This window comes from Vulpes lagopus, chromosome 6, assembly GCF_018345385.1.
Source record: "Vulpes lagopus strain Blue_001 chromosome 6, ASM1834538v1, whole genome shotgun sequence".
Classification (NCBI taxonomy): Eukaryota; Metazoa; Chordata; class Mammalia; order Carnivora; family Canidae; genus Vulpes; species Vulpes lagopus.
Genome location: NC_054829.1, coordinates 1,715,456 through 1,736,989, shown reverse-complemented (window position 1 = coordinate 1,736,989; position 21,534 = coordinate 1,715,456). Strand labels below are relative to the sequence as shown.

General features: G+C 42.7%; 1 protein-coding gene across 1 annotated transcript in view; it reads left to right on the top strand.

Moving 5' to 3' along the window:
- Positions 1-21,534, top strand: part of TDRD9 (tudor domain containing 9) — a 109,078-nt gene that overhangs the window by 21,906 nt on the left and 65,638 nt on the right. The window contains exons 4-8 of the mRNA XM_041759113.1: positions 4,879-4,976; positions 6,893-7,114; positions 8,178-8,300; positions 11,962-12,042; positions 14,690-14,854. Of these exons, the coding sequence (XP_041615047.1) occupies positions 4,879-4,976; positions 6,893-7,114; positions 8,178-8,300; positions 11,962-12,042; positions 14,690-14,854 (689 nt within the window). The remainder of the gene's footprint in view (positions 1-4,878; positions 4,977-6,892; positions 7,115-8,177; positions 8,301-11,961; positions 12,043-14,689; positions 14,855-21,534) is intronic.

Here is a 21,534-nt window from a genome sequence, read left to right as displayed (position 1 = left end):
CAATAAATAAAAATTAAAAAAAAAAAGTTGAAAATAGAACTACCCTATGACTCAGCAACTGCACTATGTGTATTTACTTCAAAGATACAGATGTAGTGATCCGAAGGGGCACATGCACCCTGGTGTTCATAGTAGCAGTGTCTACAATAGCCAAACTATGGAAAGAGCCCAGATGTCCATTCATAGATGAATGGATAAAGATTAAAGACATGGTGTATATATACAATGGAATATTACTTAGCCACCAAAAAATTGAAATCTTGCCATTAGTAACAATGTGGATGGAACTAGAGGGCATTATGTTAAGTGAAATAAGTTGGAGAAAGACAGTTATCACGAACTCACTCTTATATGGAACTTAAGAAACAAAATAGAGGATCATAGGGGAAGGGAGGAAAAAATAAAACGATGAAATTAGAGAGGGAGAAAAAACCACAGGAGACTCTTAATAACTCTAGGAAAAAAACGGGTTACTGGAAGGGGGATGGGGGTGGTGTGGGGTAACTAGGTGTGATGGGCATGAAGGAGAGCGTGAGTGATATAATGAGCACTGGATGTTATATAAGACTGATGAATCACTGAACTCTATCTTTGAAACTAATATACTATGTGTTAATTAATTGAATTTAAGTTTAAAAAATTATTTCTAAATATAAATCCAAGAATGCACACTCACTGAGTTTCTATAAATTGCATTAGAATTGTTTTATATAGATAGTTAAAGGTATGTTGTTTTTAAAAAATTGAGATCTAGGGACGCCTGGGTAGCTCAGTGGTTGAGCATCTGCCTTCTGCTCAGGTCGTGATCCTGGGGTCCTGGGATCGGGTCCCACATTAGGCTCCCTTTGAGGAGCCTGCTTCTCCCTCGGCCTGTGTCTCTGCCTCTTTCTTTCTGTGTCTCATGAATAAATAAAATCTTTTTAAAAAATTGAGATCTGATGGCATTTCTGAATTGGTTGAGCTTGATCTCAGATTGTGGACTCCTGCAGCATTTTTTTTGCTTTCCTACAACAGTTTTGAGTTGTCCTGGGATGATGTCTTCAGCTTATGATTAAATGCTACTTCCTTTTTCACGTGATATTTTTAGTTGTTTTTATCCTACTCCTAGCTTTTCTTCTGATTTTAAGAGAATGGCTTGTATGAAATATATAATAACTGCAAAGGGAAACCCGTTATGTTTAATTTTGTATTCAGAATGCCAGTCAGTACTTGAAAAAAGTGATATATGGTGACTTATTTTGAAGATTTAATTTCATGGTTAAATCAGTAATGCAGTAATAAAACTTATTTTGTGTAACGTATAGTGTCTAAGTTTTAAGTAAAGAAATGTTATATTTCACAGTTCAAATCCAGTACATACTGTTTGGATAACTGCAGAATTTTTTTGTTAGATTTTTGTATATGCTTGATGGGACTATAGTAGAGTGACTTAGTGAAGAGAAACTAGCAATTTTTATGTTTTCAGTTTTTTTCTGTTCATGTGAAATATTTTAATTTTTTAAAAATATTTTGTTTGGGGGATCCCTGGGTGGCTCGGTGGTTTGGTGCCTGCCTTCGGCCTAGGGTGTGATCCTGGGGTCCCGGGATCGAGTCCCACGTCAGGCTCCCTGCATGGAGCCTGCTTCTCCTCTGTGTCTCTGCCTCTCTCTGTCTCTCTCATGAATAAATAAATAAAATCTTAAAAAAAATTTTTTTTGTTGTTCATGAGAGAAAGAGAGGCAGAGGCAGAGGGAGAAAGCAGGCTTCCTGTGGGGAGCCTGATGTGGGACTCAATCCTAAGACCCCGGGATCACTACCTGAGCAGAAGGCAGACACTCCACCACTGAGCCACCAAGGTGCCCCTAAAATATTTTAATGTTAATAACAGGATAAAATTATAATAGGAAAATAAAAATTGTGAATTTTGGGCTTAAGGTAGTTTTTATGACACTTTTGCTTTTTAAAAAATTAATTTATTCGTGACATTTTTGGATTAACTTTGCCCTTTGTAGGTTGCTGGCTTGCTCTAAATTATCCATTTCCTTTTCTTTGAGAAATTAACCATGATGCTTTTCCTGGTCACCTCCCTTTGGTTTTGTTGCTGATGCACAGATAAAAGAGCCACATGGCAGTGAATGTTTCCCTGTTTGGTTTCCTGTCCCCCTCTGGCGGTCGATGTGGAGGCAGGACATGATTTGTGCTGGGTGTGCTTCAGCCAGTGACCTAGAAACATCCAATGTGTTTATATTCCGTGGAGGAAGGACTCGGGTTTAGACAATAGATTTAAGACTTTCAGAAGTTTTTTCTTGTCAGATTTCTGTCTTTTAGGTAGCAGCCTTCAGAATGCATGTAATCAAGGAATGTAAGTTACATCAATGTTGTCAAAGTAATGGCTAGGCTAGAAGCACAGTACAGTGAGACTTAAAAGTCTCTTCACAAACTACATAGCTGCTGCCTTTTTGTAATTCTTAGAGTCTTTGTCACCTTAGCGCTTCTTTGTAGAGCTCCTCCTGCATTTGTCAATCCCACTCTCCCTACTGCTTGTTCTTACATCTTGCAATGGCATCCTGGCTCAGTAGCCCCGGCTGCTGTGTGGATTCTCATTTCTCTCCTATATTATATTTAAAAAGGCCTATTACTGATTGATAAACTTACCAGCATCAAGCATGGGAAGGTGTTTATTTTTCCATTTTTGTAAATATCTCAGTTCTTACCTTTGTGGGTTGGTCTGGATACCCAGCCACCATTCAGAGTTTTAAATAATAAAAGAACTGTTGGAACCATTTTTAAATTAGGAACTATCCAAGACATTGAATTTTGCTCCAACTCAAATTTGTCAGGTAGTGTTGTTAATTCTAAGGACTCCTTCGTTGAGAGAGCCTTCTGGAGGGGTGGGACCAGGTGTAGGTGAGCCACTTGGGAAAACAGCAGGGCATTAGTGAGTGTTCTTTAAAAGCTGAGAAGATTGTTGGGAGGAAAGTGAGATAGGAGAATGGAAGAAGAATGCATGTTTTTGAGAGTCTGGCAGCCAGTTGTACTGAGCAGAAGATCAGAGAGCAGTTGAGGGCAGGACTAGGAGTGTCCTGTGGCCGTGACTTCTGGTGCCCTAGGAAGAGTGCTGTTGTCCACCAAAGAGCTACCTTTGCTCTGAGAGATTTTAACAGATGTGGCTTCTCTGTTTTTAAAATTTGGAACAAGTACTACACATCTTGATTAAAAAATGGGAGAATAGCTCTATTTAAATTATTTATGATTAGACTACTTATGACACAATATGTGTCAGGTGGGAAAGGATGGTGGTAGAACACAGGAGGGGAGGAGATGCTGGGGCAGAGAAATGAAGGGCTGGGAGGGAAAGGGAAGAGGAGGGGGGCATTGGGGAAGATCTGAGGAAAGGGAGTGTGTGCTAAATTTTGAAGAGATGGGAGCCTTGAAAGAGTGTTTAGGAAGTAAAAACTTATTTCCCAATAAAAATTTGTATCCCATGAATTTTGATGACGTGTCAGTTTGTCAGGTGATGCCTTGAGGTCCAGAATTTATAGCATTGCTGGAGAGAAGGGGATGCATTTACAGGAGGATGCTAGTGGTCAGAGTGCTGTATTGTGTATCTTTATCAGAGTCAGGTTGCTCCTTTTCAGGATACCTGTACTTTGTAAGTGGTATTTGGTGTCTACCACCAGTTTATTATAGTAGTAAGGAACTAGCACTTAACAAATTGGTGCACTATATTGAAATTTCAAATAAAAGTTTGTTCTTTATTTATTAACCTTAAAAAAATAAAACTGCCAGTTATCTCACCAGCAAAACATGGATGTATCCAGGAATTACAGAATTCCCATCCAGGATGAGTGATGGGAAAACCACCTACAGTCCTGAGAACAAAGCACAGGAGGCTCTTTTATGGGGTAGGTGGGGGGTGTTGTAAACAGAAAGTCCATTGAGGAAGCTGGGAACTCCTGCATGTAGAGGTTTTTCATTGGCTGGGCTGAGGCAGTCACTCATTGGCTGGCTGGACCATCTGTCATTGGCTGGGCTGGGACAGTCTCCCATTGGCTGGGCTGTTGCCAGGGCAGGAGAAAACCTTCCTTCCTCCTGCTGGGATGGTAGCAGTGTGTCCAGGAGTAAGGGGCACATCTTCCTGTGGGGTCTGCAGTGGTCAGTGAGTGGTGGGAGTGAGCGCTCCTGATGCCATTCTAAAAGGCATCATTTTACTAATTTTCACATTACTAAGTGACAGTTACTGTTCTTTGCAGGCTTTTTTTTTTAAATTTTTATTTCTTTATGATAGTCACACAGAGAGAGAGGCAGAGACATAGGCAGAGGGAGAAGCAGGCTCCATGCACCGGGAGCCCGACGCGGGACTCGATCCCAGGTCTCCAGGATTGCGCCCTGGGCCAAAGGCAGGCGCCAAACCACTGCGCTACCCAGGGATTCCCGCAGGCTTTTTTTTTTTAATGAATATTTTTATTTATTCATGAGAGACGCAGAGATGTAGGCAGGAGGAGAAGCAGGCTCTCTGCCTGGAGCCTGATGTGGGACTCAATCCAGAATCACACCCTGGGCCCAAGGAGGCACTTAACCACTGAGCTACCAAGGCGTTCCTCCTCCCCCCAGCCCTTTTTTTGGCAGGTTTTTAATCTAGAAGATGGTGCTGAGCCTACCAGGTTGATGGCTGTGATGGAAGTGTAAGAGTGTGCACAGCTTGCATAAATGATTGATAGTGGATACTGAGGGAATTTTCTGGTTACCATGCTTTCAGTATTAGCCTGTAGAATGTACTTCTGCATTTGTTTGTGTATACGTGTATATGCTGTATATAGATTAGACATAACTTTGGGTGGTTTACCTTTTCCTTTTTCAGATACTTAATAACATTGCATTTCTTTTGTCTGAATACAGGTCCGAGGCCAGCTTCGACTAAATTAAACAATATGACATGCATCCCAGAGACACATTATAAATACCCTGATTTGCCTATAAATCGATGTAAAGAAGAGGTAAAATTATTTTTGTCACATTATAAGTTTTCTCTTTGAATAAATGTCTGAGGTCCAACCTTTTGGGGTTATAGTTTGAAAGTGACAAGGTGCCAGGCAAACACCTGGCATGTGCCAGACTCCACAGCAGACAGAGGGGCAAGTGCCTGGGCTGCAAAATAACCATGTTGCTGGTCTTCCTTTTGGCTCTGTTTTCAGTTCAGCTTTCCCTCCTCTGAGATAGCTATATGTAAACATGTGCTGTCTCTGGGAGAGCAGCTTCTTGAAAAAACTCACTGCCAAGTCTTTTTATAAAGTAATAATGCCCCCTTGCCACAGTTCTCTTTAGCATTCTACTGGCCCTTTAATTGATCAGTCATTGACATATCACTTTTTTGAACAGCACTGGGCCAGATATTGCAGCAGGATAACGTTTTTAATTAGTTACACGTTGTTATTCTTTTTAAAATATATTATTCATTTATATGAGAGAGAGAGAGAACACAAAAAGGGAGGAGAGGGAGAAACAGGCTCCCCACTCAGCATGGAGCCCAACTCGGGGCTCTATCCCAGGACCCTGAAATCATAACCTGAACCAGAGGCAGATGCTTAACTGACTGAACCACCTCAGGTGCCCCTAATTACATGTTATTAAACCAGGTCAGAAATGAGTATGTTGAAACCTTTAATATGTTAGCGGAAGGATCAATTGCAGATAAAACTAAACCATTAATGTTCCAAATTTAAGTTTTTTGTTTTAGTGAACCATACAACTTTCGTAGATCTTTTTTTTATTATTTTTAATTTATTCATGAGAGACACAGAGAAAGAGGCAAGAGACATAGGCAGAGGGAGAAGCAGGCTCCATGCAGGGAGTCTGATGTGGGACTCAATCCTGGGACTCCAGGATAGTGTCCTGAACTGAAGGCAGACGCTCAACCGCTGAGCCACCCTGGCGTCCCCATAGATCTTTATTACGTTTTAGAGGCCTATACTCTAATTAATTTGTTAATTCTCTAACCATAGCAATTGCCAGAGAGATGAGAGCTTAGATAAATTTAGGATGGAGTCAGGGAGTGGTGGGTAGGAATTGGATTGTAGTTTTAAAAATGCTCCATACAGTCTGTAAGTGGAACAGTGGAAGTTAATTGTTTGAAAATGTATCTGCATAACTTCAAATGAAATTTTTTTAAGACTATTTTTTTTAAAGATTATATTTATTCATGAGAGACACCGAGGGGCAGAGAGAGAAGTAGGCCTCCTATGGCCCCTGATGTGGGATTTGTTCCCCAGGAGCCTGGGATTACAACCTGAGCCACCCAGGTGCCCCTCAAATGAAATTTTAAAGCCACCTGAGGGTAGTAACAGCAGTGCTTTCATATTTCTTAGGACAATTACATAGGTTCATTACAAAATTTTAAAATAATAGGCATTTAGACTTAGCAAGAGCTATAGAAATATTTGAATGAAAAAAAATCTTTGAATGTTTTCATTTTATTTTAAATATTGAGAGAGAGAAAATACAAATAGGGGGAAGGGTGGAGGGAGAAGCAGATTCCCCATTGAGCAGGCAGCCCAATGGGGGCTTGATCCTAGGACACTGAGATCATGACCTGAGCCAAAGGCAGCTGCTGAACCGGCTAAGCCACCCAGGTACCCCAAGTATTTGCATTTTTAGATGGAGATGTAGAGGTGTGGAGCCCTGCAGCTGACCCAGTCTGGATTTCTGTAGCTGTTAGCAGTTCCTGTGCTCATCAGTCAGATTGATTTTCACAGTCGCAGTCATTTGTAGCCTTCTTACTCTCTTTTATGATATTGATATGGTTAGGTAATAACCTGAATATCCTCCCAAGGTAAAGTTTTTGGCTTATAGATAATATTGTATGTCATTGTTAATTTTGTGGCCATTTCAAAAGATTCTTTTTTTTAAATTCTAGGTTATTTCTCTGATAGAAAGTAATTCTGTGGTGATTATACATGGTGCCACGGGTAGTGGTAAAAGTACTCAGCTCCCACAATACATCCTGGATCATTACATTCAGCGCTCTGCCTACTGCAACATTGTGGTGACCCAGCCTCGGAAGATTGGAGCCAGCAGTATTGCCAGGTGGATCAGTAGAGAGCGGGCCTGGACATTAGGTGGTCTGGTAGGTTATCAGGTGAGTTTGAGAGCGAGCTGTCTCCCTCCTTGTGAACTTTTCGTTCCATGTAAGTTAATGACAGAATGTGGTTATTTTTGGCAGAAATGGAAGTGTAACCAATTGCTTTCAGAGCAGAACTGTGGTGTAATTTTAAAAATAGTGAAACTGAATTTCTTAGCCAATTAAAAAAAATTTATCCATTCGAGAGAGAGCACACTTGAGCGTGCAGGAGTGCATGCAGGGAGAGGGGGTAGGGGTAGAGGGAGAGGGACAAAGGAGACTCCCTGCTGAGCATGAAGCCTGATATGTAGCTTGATCTCAAGGTCCTGAGTCAAGACCAGGAGTTGGGATACTCAACTGCCTGATCCATCCAGGTGCCCCCAAAATAGTGAAACTGAATTTCTTGATAATTTCTGTTTCTTTCTTAGTTGAACAGGAAAGAAGTGAGAATTCTCAGACATTTAAAATTTCGTATGTGGGTATCTCCATACACTGTCATCTTAATGTAAAAACAGTACAGAGAATAAGATATGACTAGAAAAGCCACATTCTTCCCACCCCTAAAAAAGAGAAGGAAAAAATCCACTTGAGAACAGTTTTTGTTTATTTTTAAAAAAATATTTATTTATTCATGAGAGAGACACACATAGAGAGGCAGAGGGAGAATGATGTGGAACTCGATCCCAGGACCCCAGGATTGCACCCCGGGCCAAAGGCAGGTGCTAAACCGCTGAGCCACAGGGATCCCCTGTTTTTATTTTTAAGTAGATTCCACATGCAGTGTGGAGCCCACCATAGGGCTTGAACTCATGACTCCGAGATCAAGACCTGAGTGGAGATGAAGAGTCAGATGCTCAACTGAACCACCCAGGTGCCCCAAGAACAATAGTTTTAATTAGGTCCTATATTTTTTATTCCTTTCTTATCTCCAGTATAAAATGGACATAATAGCCTTTTTTTTTTTGTTTTGTTTTTTTTTTTTTTTTTTTTTCCTTTTTTTTTTTTTTTTGGTAGTTGAATGCATACCACTTAAACCTGAAAGTTTTCTCCTTTCTCTTTTCCTTTCCTTTTCTACTTCTAGGTGGGGTTGGAGAAAATAGCAACAGAAGACACCAAGTTAATTTATATGACAACGGGGGTCCTTCTTCAGAAAATTGTTAGTGCTAAGAGTTTGATGGAGTTCACCCATGTCTTCATTGATGAGGTAAGTACTTTTACACAGTTCTCTTTTGATACTCATGTTCTTATTTTGTTACTTATTTTTAAAATATTTATTTACTCATGAGAGACAGAGAGAGAGAGGCAGAGACACAGGCAGAGGGAGAAAAGCAGGCTCCATGCAGGGAGCCCGACGTGGGACTCGATTCTGGGACTCCAGGATCATACCCTGGCTGAAGGTGGCGCTAAACCGCTGAGCCACCCAGATGCCCCTCATGCTCTTATTTTAGTAGAGAACACTGCAAATTACCATATGTGTTCCCTACTTGTAAAGTGTTGTAAAGTACCGTGGGTCGATACCTGCTCCATGCTATTTATAAATGTTGATTTTGTGTTTCGCTCTCAGTTCTACAATGCAGCCATGGAGGTTGGGAAGTATGACTAGATTCCTTGTTTAGGGTGGGCTTGGCAAACTACAGCCCTCAGGCCAAATTGGGCACTTGTCTTTGTAATTAAAGTTATATTGGAACACAGTTTCACTTGTTTATGTATGGACGCTGCTGCACTGCAGTGGAAGAGATACATGGCCGCGTCTGCCACCATGTTCTGCAAAGCTGGACATCTTCACTCTGTCTTTTACAGGAACAGTCCGCCGACCCCTGGTTTAGAGTGTTAGCTACATCAGACATTTAGAAGAACTTTAATTGTATGTAGGTATTTTGTGTGCATCACAGATACCTTCCATCTAGTAAAACAAGAATAAAAGTGTCTTTTTTAAAAAAAGATTTATTTTTTCATGAGAGACACACACAGAGAGAGAGAGGCAGAGACATAGAGGGAGAAGCGGGCTCCCTGCAGGGAGCCCGATGTGGGACTTGATTCAGGATCACGACCTGAGCTGAAGGCAGACACTTAACTGCTGAGCCACCCAGGTGTCCCTTATTTTATTTTTATTAAAGATTTTATTTGAGGGGGGGGGGGAGAGAGAGAGAGAGAGAGAGAGAGAGAGAGAGAGAATGAATGAATATAGAGTAGGGGCAGAGGGAGAAGCAGACTCTCTGCTGAGCACGGAGCCAGCCATGGGTCTTGATCCCAGAACCCTGGGATCATGACCTGAGCCAAAGGCAGATGCTTATGCTTAACTGATGAGCCACCCACGCACCCCTAACATGGTTTTAAATTGCTAGGAGGTGTTTGGGAGAATAGAAGGTAGAAAAATGATCTCTTGTTCTTTGCAAAATAGTGTGAATTGACAGTATGGTTCAGGATTTTTCTTTATGATTTTTGGTATTTTTGAGTGTCTTTGGATTAGGTAGAGCGGAAATGCAGATTTTCTGTGTAGTGTACACAAAGGTGTCATTGCCAAGTACACAGCAGTTACTGCTTATTGAGCCTTTCACTACAGACTCCACACAGCAAATGTCACTGCTCGGTTTGCCCTGGGAAGTTTATTCTAGAGCTCTGCTGCTGGTGCCGTGGTGTATTTTCTGTGTATCCACTGTCTTTCTGACCGTGTAAGTGGGCTTCCTCATCGTTCAATTATGTGTGTACAAGAAGCCCACTTACATGAGGACACAGCCATCCACTTGTTACTGACTTAATTCTTTCCTGAAGCTATGCCATAATAGCCGAACAAGAGTTGGGTGCTCTTTGCAAGAGCTTGCCCTGTGGGGAAGTGGTAGCTAGCAAAGAAGTGTCTTGTCACTCTAACAGCTTCTACAGCTGTATCCCCAGCACATAGTAGGCATGTTGATAAGTATGTGCTTCAAAGGTAGGATTGGATTGTACTTGAAATTTTAGGTTTATAAACAAACAACATTATTCCTATTGTGTGGGATGATTGAATTTCAAAGGAATTTTAAGAGCAAAGGTTGAAGATGGCCAGGCAGTTGAAAATGGGATGATAATGTTTTTAATTTGTAGCTCTTGAAAAAGAATAAACTAGTTTCAGGTAAACCATTCATCCAAGCAGCATTTTTTTGAGTACTTGCCTCATCAGGTGCCAAGGTAATAAAGATAGGTAAGTTGAGGTTTCTCCTTTGAGCCATTTTCCTGTGGAGACAGATAATGTGCATTTACATTCTATGGATAAGGCCAGTGGCAGGGAAGAGGGCTGTGGGCATCCCAGGAAGAGAGGGTGGGAAGAGGTCCTCAGGGCGGGAGAGGAGGGAGGCAGGGCAGCCTCAAGAACCTAGGGAGAAGCTGGGTTGTTCAGGTCAGAGCGTGAAGGTTGCAGGGAGCTGAATGCTGATGAGATGTCACTTTGGGGCTCTTCACTGATGAGTATTTTTCTTTCTCAAGGGGATGTGTGTTGAGGAGGTGTTCTGGAGTCTGTTGATAGAACGAAATAAGAATTAGATTTATAATGGTGTTTCTAGGGCAGCCCCGGTGTTGCAGCAGTTTAGCACCCCCTGCAGCCTGGGGTGTGATCCTGGAGACCCGGGATGGAGTCCCACGTCAGGCTTCCTATATGGAGCCTGCTTCTCCCTCTGCCTGTCTCTCTGATCCTCTCTCTGTCTCTATGAATCAATAAATAAATATTTAAAAAAAATGGTGTTTCTAGGATTTCCAACCATTTACATGAACAGAAACACTTTCCAGCTGCTCTTTTGTTTTTCTTTTCTGTTGTCCTTCCTCAGCTCCCTTTCAGTGAGGAGTGAGGAAGGAACAGGACCTAGAGCAGACATGGCTATAGAAAAATGACTGGATCATTCACACAAGGGGGAAGGGAGCTCCCTCCTTCAGCCTCTGTAGCTAATCTCTCGACTTTAGCAGTGAAATGTCCTGGAATAGAATCTTCTTGTCCCCTTGTGTGTTGAAGTATCTTGGCTAAGTGACAGAGGAACGGGATCCTTGTAGAATAAGCCTCACATGACCTGATCCTTTGCTGTGTGCTGGTTCTGGGGAGGGCAGTGTGGGGGAGGCTGTGGGAGCTGGGGGTCTTCTGGTGGGCTGTCCTGAGGAGCTTATTCAGAGAAGAAGGGGGTAGGGGAATAGATGCTTCCTCCATGCCCAACTGAGCAGTAGAGTTTTGAGTGAACAATCCAGGGGTAGTCCCTTTGACACCATTTCCCCAGTGCTCCTGTAGCTTGTCCTGGTGGCCTCAGCTCATAACCTGGGTCTGCTTGCCCTCTGTTTGACCTAACTAACTGTTCCAGAGCCATCCCTTGCCCACCCTTGGGAACTCTAGCTCTGCACATCATGGACCAGATACACTGCTGGCTGGCCACAGCTTTCACCTTGTACTTACTTGCTAAAATAAGTGTAACTTGAGACCAAGGCAAGAGTGTGTGACTGGCCAGGGATAGTATGGGGAGGCTGGTCTGTTGGTTCTCTGTGTCAGGGACAGGTTGGGGGTGATTTTTGGTTGTAAAGTGACCTGGGGTGCTTATTGGCATTGAGGGCCCAAGGATGCTCAACATTACTCTGCCCACATCAGTAGGGCCCTAAAGAGAAACACTAGGCTGGTGGTGGGGGCGAGGGGTCAGTGACCCACATGACCTCTCTTGTGCCCTCTGGTTTGCAGGCCAGTGTTCCCAGCTTCCTCTTCACCAGGAGTCACATCAGTCCCAAGGAAAGGCCTTTAGGCAAGGAGAGAAAGCTTGTTCCCTGTCTCCTGGGTTCGCCATTAGAACCACTTCCCTCTGTTGGGCTGTCACGGATGTGTTGCTTGATATGTGGGGTTCCTCACTTTTTTTATTTTGTAGGTTCATGAGCGAACTGAAGAAATGGATTTCCTGCTGCTGGTAGTCCGCAAACTTTTAAGAACAAATTCACGTTTTGTGAAGGTAAGTTTGATTTCATGAGTACAGAAATATTCAGGGTTAAGGTTTGTTATTTAGTTTTATTTCTCTTTATTTTTACAGAAACAATAGAAAACAGTGACTCTTAAAGTTTGTTGTCACATGTACTTCTCCACATCTTGCTAGGAAGCTGGCTCAGGGGCATTTTCTTAGGATCAGAGTATGGAATACTTTATGGTTATTATGTTGTATTAAAATCTAAAATTTTCTCTAGGCAGAAAATGATGTAGTAATAGTTGACGCTAATGAAATGCTGGGTGTTGAAGCACTGCTTTTGGTTGAAAAATTACCATAATTTGAAGGTATGCGAATACATCCGCAATTTCTGTGTTAAAAACAGCATGAGAGGGCCCTGAAGCTCCAGAGTGGTTACGTGCACTACTGGTTTAGAGACTTAGGTTTTGAGTTATCTGAAAGTCTGTGGGGATGGTGAGCATTGTTTGCATCTTAGGGAAACCAAAAGGAACAAGGTGTGAACTAGACACAATAACCAAGGGCTATAATGATAATGCATTCTGGACACAGGCCACCCTGTCTGGTGCCGGGGGGTCGGGGGCAGGGGGGAAGGAGGGAGGGAGGGGGCTGGTGGGTGGGGGACAGCTTTCTGAAGGGCAGCTGGAGTTGGGTTGGGGTGTGGCATCGTCATGTGACATCATGTGACACCATCATGTGACAGGGCTTTGCTGCTGTTTGTTGGAAAGCAGTTGCTTTCTCAACTTAAAGTGTCTTTTCTTCAAGTGTGTCATCTATTTATTTGCTTAGGGGATCATTTCTTCTCCTTGCCACACCCCCAACATGGGGCTGGCAGCCTCTCACCTGCTGGACACTAAATGAATGGAGCCTGACATCTGCACTTGGTTGTCTTATCATTTGAGGTGATTGTAAAAAGAATACAGGAATTTAGGTGTCTTATTCCTTTTTGGACTCTTGGTGATGACATTAAAGATTGTTGGACAAATTGGGGCCTTCCTTGGTTGTCATTTTAAGACTTTATTTTTAGATATTGACTTAATTACGCTCATTTAGTTTTCGCTAGGAAAGAAAACTAAGCATACTAGTGGATTTAAAGAAGTTTTGCAGATAGCCTGCTGCAAGTGGTGCTCCAGAGTTTGGTACTTACTGTATAAATTGCAGCAAACCATTGGTTTCAATATTTTCTTGATTTATTAAGAAACATACAAAGCAGAATATTTTCTGGGCCAAGAAATTAGAAGTCAAGTTCTAGATGGCATTGTACTAAGTTTTCTGAAATGCTCAAAAAAATTTTTTTTATTACTTTTTAAATAGCTGCTGTCAGAGACTTAGATTCAGGAGCCTGGGTAGATGGGCCTGAAGGTCTGCCGCACAGACATGTCAAGTTTCCTGGCTCTGTACTCCCTGTAGCTGCTACCCTGTTGCTACCACACTCAGCTCAGTCCCACCCTGGACAAGCAGGTGTCTTGGGCAGGCTGCCAACTTGTCCATTTGGAGGAGAGGCTGGTGGCAGTGTGGAATCGTGGTTGGCCTGAGCAGTCTGATTTGGCCTGATGTCCTTATGCTGCCTCAACAGAACAGAGGCCCTGCATGTGATTAGCCTCACTGTCCTTTGGAAGACAGTTTAGAGATCATCTTCTGTGATTGGCTGTGCCCCTCGGGGGCCACTCTTACACCCAAGTGGCTTCTCTAAGCCTTCCTTCCAACATCAAGCATCTCATCTTAAAGTGAATTCTGGTTAATATGCTTTCTACCATTTGGATCTATATGTCTAAGGAGAAAATAGGCATATTTTGCATACCCAGTAACTGCTAATAATGCCTATATAAAGTTGTTACTGGTCTGCTAAGATGTACACCATAGAGATCCTACTTGCTGGGACGCAGTGGGTAGTCAGCAGCCAGCAGACAGTTGTGTTTACCCCTCAGGAGCATATCCCAGGCTGATGGATGCTGGACATCCTTTGTTGAGCTGCTGCCTTGTCTAGGACGTATCTGGTGTGCTGTGGATGCTGCTCCTGGCTTTCATGGCTGGCTTTCTTAAAGGTGTCATCCATATTGTTGCTTTTTGGCAACAGAAACACCTACGGTGGGTCCCCAAGCCTCTTTGTCCTGCTCAGGTCTGGACTGGTTCCTCTTGGCTTTAAGCCAAGGTGTTCTGACTCCATGTCTGTCTCTGCTGCTTTGACTCTGTCACTTAGTAACTTACTCTGTTTTATGTTACAAAGTTTCCTTTTATTTAATATTTATTTTAAATTTATTTAATCATGAGAGACACAGAGAGGGGGGCAGAGGGAGAAGCAGGCTCCCATAGGGAGCCCAATGGGAGACTGGATCCTGGGATCACGACCTGAGCCAAAGACAGACACTCAACCACTGAGCCACCCAGGCAACCCACAAAGTTTCCTTTTAGTTAAATGGTTATAACTTAGCTTTATTGGACATGTAGTTTCTCACTTGATAAAATAAGATAGTAAATAATAGTAGAAGGTGGTATTTCTGAACGTTCTTTAAGCTGTAATAATGGATATTACACTACAGAGTAAATCAGTGTATTCTAAAGTTTTGAGAATTATTAAAGCAGAACACAAGCTTGTCATTTTAACAGTACTTCAGTTATTATCATTTTATTTGTTTTAATAGTTTCTCTTGTTCTGTAGGTAATCCTAATGTCGGCAACCATTAACTGTAAGGAGTTTGCAGATTACTTTGCTGTTCCTGTTCAGAATAAGATGAACCCTGCATATGTTTTTGAAGTGGAAGGAAAGCCCCATTCAATTGAAGAGTATTATCTTGATGATTTGGGGCACATTCATCATGGCAGGGTATGTTGGAGTGCATTGTTTCTTTTATGGTGAATGTACTTTTGTGTTTGATTAAAGCTGTGCTCATCAGCTGCACAGATGTTTAACCATAGCAGAGAAGTCCAAACCAGGAGGAGATAAGTGAGGAGTCTAGAGAAGAGTAAGAGGAAGGAAGCTCTGTCATTTGTTGTTGTAAACTGTGAGTGTATGAACATCCACATTGTATATTCTGGTGAAAATTATTGGACTGGCTTTATACTTTGTTGATGAAAAATGTCAGATTTTGGTCATCTACAGAATGTAGATTCAGTTAGGGGTGGGAGGTAATTTTATTTCAAATATCATTTTGGGGGTGCCTGGTTAGCTCAGTGGTTGAGCCTTTGCCTTTGGCTTGGGTTGTGATCCTGGGGTCCTGGAATTGATTCCTGCCTCGGGATCCCTGTAGGGAGCCTGCTTCTCCCTCTATGTCTCTGCCTCTCTATTTGTCTCATAAAAACATGAGTGAATGAATGAATAAATAAAATCTTTTTTAAAATTCATTTTGATTAAAGTGCTTATATTTTTGTATTTTTACTTTTTAATATTATTTTTAAGATTTTGTTGGAGGAGAGAGCACAAGCAGAGGGAGGGAATGGTAGACATAGGGAGAGGGAGAAACAGACTCCCCACTGATCAGGGAGCCCGACGCAGGGCTTGATCCCAGGACCCTGAGATCATGACCTGAGCTGAAGGCAGACACTTAACCACCTGAGCCATTCAGGAGCCCCTAAACTATTTCTTTTAATATGAACTCTACTGCTCTAGACTGAAGGAGGATGTATTGTGGGGGAGAAGAACTGTGATAATGTATTCCTATGAACAGCTGCAGTTGAATCAAAATTATTTTTGTGTGAATAATACATTCACAGGTTTTGAAAATCAAAAAGTATGAGCAAGTGTAAACTATCTCCTTCCTACTCCTGTCCTCTGCCCAGCTTCCCTGCCAACAAGAGGAAACCACTGTTACTGATTTCTTAGGAACCATTCCATAAATTGGCATGTCTGTATAAGCAAATGCAGACATACTGTTTCCCCTTTACAGAAAGGCAGTGCTCCTTCCATGTCCATCTTGCACCCTCAGCCACTCCTATCTTTTCCTGACAGTGTGTAGGTTCTTCATTCTCTATTTAGAGCTTTATTTTGTTCTTTCAAGTGTATATGCCATTCTGTATCTCACTAATCTCTGGTGTTTCTGGACTTTTTTTTTTTTTAATGTTTTACCTATTTATTGAAACAGAGCAAGCACAAGTAGGGGGAGGGGCAGAGGGAGGGAGAAGCGGGCTCCCTGAGGAGCAGGGAGCTCAATGCTGCCCAGATCCCAGGACCCCAGGATCGTGACCTGAGCCAAAGTCAGACACCTAACTGACTGAGCCACCCAGGTGCCCCACTTTTTTTTTTTTTTTTTTTTTATGATTTATTTATTTATTTAAAGTGGAGGGAGGGACAGAGGGAGAGGGAGCAGACTCCCCTCTGAGGGTGGAGCTGGATGCGGGGCTCTATCCCAGGATCCTGAAATCATGACCTGAGCTGAAACCAAGAGTCAGCCCCTCAAGCAACTGAGCCACCCCGGTGCTCCACTGGACTTCTCTTATTAAAAACACTGCTGCAGGGATCCCTGGGTGGCGCAGCGGTTTGGCGCCTGCCTTTGGCCCAGGGCGTGATCTTGGAGACCCGGGATCGAATCCCACGTCGGGCTCCCGGTGCATGGAGCCTGCTTCTCCCTCTGCCTGTGTCTCTGCCTCTCTCTGTATCTCTCTGTGACTATCATAAATAAATAAAAATTAAAAAAAAAAAACAAACAAAACACTGCTGCAGGAGAACAACTCCACACATGTGACAGACAGTGTATCTTGGAGGCCAGGCTTTCTCAGCCTTAGCAGTTGACATTTTGGGCCAGTTCCGTGTGGTGAAGGCTGCCCTGTTCATTCGCTGTAGGATGTTTATAACAATATTTCTGGCTTTGACCTACTAGATAAAAGTAGGGCCCCCCTGTTGTGACAACCTAAGGTGTTTACAGACAATCATGGGCAGTAAACTGCCTCTGTTGGAGACCCCTGTGTAAGTTATGCCTTTTTAGAAAATAAGCTCCTGGAAATGGAATTGCTGGGTCAGAGAGTTTACCCATTTATAGTTTTGATGGGTGGGGCCAAGTTGCTGTGTGTAGGAGTTTGACTCTTATTACAAACATCCGTGCTATGGACATGAAGAGTAGTGACTCAGTGAGTTGGCTGACTAGGTCCCACCTGATGGAAGAAGACACATTTTGTCAAATCCAATCACGTTGTGGGGGAGAGTGGGGATGGCCATTAAAATGTAGCATGTCTTTTTCCCCCAGCTTTTTAAATGTATATTTCAAAAAAAAAAAAAAACCAAGAGTAAAAGAATTTTATAATGAATACCTCCATGTCTATCACCTAGATCCTGTAGTTCACATTTACTTTGTAGGATTTAAAAAAAACTGTCAGAACTAAAAAAAAAATTGTTACTGTAACTAAAGTTGTATCTATTTAGATTTTACTGTTTTTTTTTCCCCCTTAATTTCCTTTTTCTATCCACATTGCTTTGAGTTGTCATGTCTCCTTAGGCTTGCCTGGGCTGATGGTTTCTCAGATGTTTCTTATTTTTGATGGCCCTGACAGTTTTTAGGCGTACAGGTCACATATTTGTAGGATGCCTCACTCAGGAATTTTCTGATGTTTTTCTCAAGAGTAGACTTGGGGCTCTGTGCTTGGGGATGAAGACCACAGGGGTAAAATGCTGTATTTTCATATTGTGACCACCAGCATGGCTCATCCCTGGTGGTGATGGCCTTGACCTTCTGGCTAAGGTGTTTGCCAGACTTCTCCCTATAACGTTACTGCCCCCTTCTTTTTCACGGGTGTGTGCATGTGTACCTTCTGTACATTTGGTTGGTTGGTTTGCTCATTGCCTCTCAGCCCTGCTGAGATGTAAATAGGGTAAGGAGGAACATGTCTTCTCCTTTGCTCTTTGGAAACCAGTCACCAAATGCAGTCCATATTCAAGGTGGAGGGGAAAGGGCACTTGTCACATTTAAAAATCTTACATTAAAAACATATATTTCTGCATTTTCTGACCCATTCTGGAATGTGAGAGTAGCCATGGTTTACAAGTCTCTCTTTAACTGGCCGTTAAGTGTTGGAATCATTTAGATGATTGCTTACGGATTTGCTGAGGAGTTGTCAGGCCAGGGCTTTGCCCTCTAAGCCCCTGTGGCCCAGGCAGCCAGAGCTGCTCACCAACCTGTGGCTTTTGTGTTCCACAGACTGGAGAATACCTGGTGTTCATGTTCTATACCAAATATCCTGTTTGTGGTACTTAATAGGTGCCCAGTAAACATTTCAGTGAATGAACAGTCAAGACCTAACCAGATATTAACTTGTAAGCCTTACCAAAGTGGTGGGTTTTTTTTAATTGAAGTTCGATTTGCCAACATGTAGTATAACATCTAGTGCTCATCCCATCAAGTGCCTTCCTCAGTGCCTGTTACCCCAACCCCCAGCCCACCTCCTCTTCCACAACCTTGTTCATTTCCTAGAGTTAGGAGTCTCTCATGGTTTGTCTCCCCCAAAGTGGTGTTTTGAATAGATTCTGCTACATGGTTTTTGGAGTCAGAGGACTTTTGTTAAAATTCTAGTTTTATTGTTACTACTACCGTTGTATTACCTGCAAATACTATCTACTGCATTAGGAGAAGCAGCCTTCCATCCTTGGAACACCAGTTTTCCACCCTTCCCACCTTCTTAGGGACCTTTCCTGATTCACTGTTTTCCCCTCCTTGCATGACCTTCACCAGCTCCTCCTCTGTCCCTTTCTTGTCCCCATTTAAACAACCCTCTCATTAGGTCCCATGTTTCTCACAGCTTTTGGCAAACTGTGGGAGCACCCAGTGTTTTCTCTGCACTGTGTCCTTTTTTTTTTTTTTTTAAATTTTATTTATTTATTCATGAGAGACAGAGAGAGGCAGAGACATATGCCAAAGGAGAAGCAGGCTTCCCATGGGAGCCTAATGCAGAACTCGATCCCAGGACCCCGAGATTGTACCCTGAGCTGAAGGCAGACGCTCAAACACTGAGCCACCCATGTGTCCCTAGTTGGTTTGTTTTTAAAAGTAAACTCCACAAACACTGTTGGGTTTGAACTCACAGCCCTGAGATCAAGATTTGCATGTTCTGACTGAGCAGTCAGTCACATCCCTTTGCCCCCTGTGTCTTGTGGCCTGGCCCCCACCACCTCTGCTCTGATACAGCAATGCCCGACATCACTAGGGACCTCCTTATGTCAAGAACACCAGCCCAGAACTTACCTTGACCTCTCTGTAACATTCAGGACTGTTGGCCACTTTGATTTTCTTGGAAGTCACCCTTCCTTTGGGGCCGGTGTTGTCCTCCTCCTCCTTTTTTTTTTTTTTTAATTTTTTTCGGTGTTGTCCTTCTGTTGCCAGCTCTGGCTCTTTTCAACAACTTTTAAAGAGTCCTTTTCATTATTTATTTTCAACTTTTTCTGGTGAAAAATAAACCCACCCTGCCCTTAGAAAAATACATAAAATGTAAGTGTGCATTCTAATGAGACTGTGGAGGGAGCCTTCATGACCTGCAGCCTAAGTCCGCAGCTCCCAATGTGGGGTTTTGGAACCACGCCCCTCTGCCCTTCAGCAGGGCTTTCAGGTCATCCTGTTTCCTGGTGTGCAGTAATCTATGTAAGGGGGATGGTGAGGACGGTGTGAAGCAGGTGCTCATTGCCTTCTTGCCCCTCGTGGGTGCCCAGCTAGCTGCCTTGGCACCATTCGCTTCCCACCACCTGGAGTGCCCATTCTTGCATGCGTCTTGTTCTCCTGCTGGTACTGGCTGGCCTGTGGTATGGTGGCAGAGGTGTGGGCCTCCGGCCTCTCCACATGGGGCAGAAACACTGCAGCTTCTGCCTCCTGTTGACAGAGTCCTGATTGTTAAACACTTCAGTGCAGGAACGAGGGTCCCTGGTTCCACCTGTAGGAATAAAAGTGCTTCTCTCCACATCTCTATCCCTGTTCCCCACTTGGTTTTTGTCAGAGCATTCCGTCTTACTCAGAGAACTGGGAAAATTGTCTGTTGTTGGCCTCTCTCACACATGGAGGTAGACAAATTCAGCAGTGGACTGATGGGCCTGGAACCTACTCCTTTGTCCTTCCTTTGTTACCTGAAGCCTGCTTGGAGAAAGCTTGGCCATGTTTGGTATCTTAGTTTGTGTTTAAACAATATTCTTTGGGCTTGGCTCCTAGAACTAGGTGAAGTTACTTTTGAATTGATGGCATGTTTTTTCTGCGGTTTGTGTGTAGGAAATAAGTTCTAGATGGTTGTGAATGCCACATTGGAGTTTGTGAAAATTATACTTTTTTTCTATTTCTTTTTTGTACAATTGTATTACAGTTATTGTTTGGATAAAATATAAAATGGTTTCAAGTAAAGGTTGAACAAGAATGGATTTATTAGGCATGCTTCTTCACAATTATTGATTAACTAAAAGTCAGTTTGTGATATTTACATTAGGATTGTAATAATGAAAATTGATTTATTACTACTTGACTCAATTTACTCTAAAAATTGGAAAAAACGGTTTGTATTTGTGGCTACCTTTAAACTACTACTACCTTTTTAAAATTATTTATTTATTTATTTATTTATTTATAATTTTTTATTTATGATAGTCACACACACACACACACACACACACACACAGAGGCAGGCAGAGACATAGGCAGAGGGAGAAGCAGGCTCCATGCACTGGGATCCCGATGTGGGATTCGATCCCGGGTCTCCAGGATCGTGCCCTGGGCCAAAGGCAGGCACTAAACCTCTGCACCACCCAGGGATCCCTACCTTTAAAAAAAAAAAAAAAAGATTTGATTTATTCATGAGAAAGACAGAAAGAGAGGCAGAGACACAGGCAGAGGGAGAAGCAGGATCCCTGCAGAGAGTCTGATGCAGGACTTGATCCCTGGATCCCCCGGGATCATAGCCTGGGCCAAGGGCAGGTGCTCAACCACTGAGCCGCCCAGGTGCCCTCTACTTGTAGACTTCTGATGTGTCCTTCACAAAGTCAAATACAATGCCTTGCATATAGTACTTGATAAGTAAAATGATTAAATAAAGCCTTCTTACTCATGGTGCAAGAAAACCCAATATGGCTATGAAATTTATTTTGTGGAAATTATGCCACAACTGTTGTTTGTGCAGGATACGGTAGAGAGAAAAGAGTCTTATGCAGTGGTGGTCTTGGTCCCATGAAGCTATTAGCTCAGACCAGTGATGCCACCTCCATTAGGATGACCTCTAGCATTCTGCAGTGCTACCTGTAGGGCAGTTTTAAGTTAGCCGGGCTCAGTGTGGATTTGTTTTAACACACAGTATGGAAAGAGCCCAGATGTCCATTGACAGATGAATGGATAAAGGTGATATGCTATATGTTCACAATGGAGTATTACTCAGCTGTCAAAAAGGATAAATGCTTACCATTTACAGTGACATGGACAGAACTGGAGGGTATTAATGCTGAGTGAAATAAGTCCATCAAAAAAAGTCCATCAGAGGCAATTATATGATTCTACTCATATGTGGAATATAAGAAATAAAACAGGATCATCGGGGAAGGGAGGGAAAAATAAAATA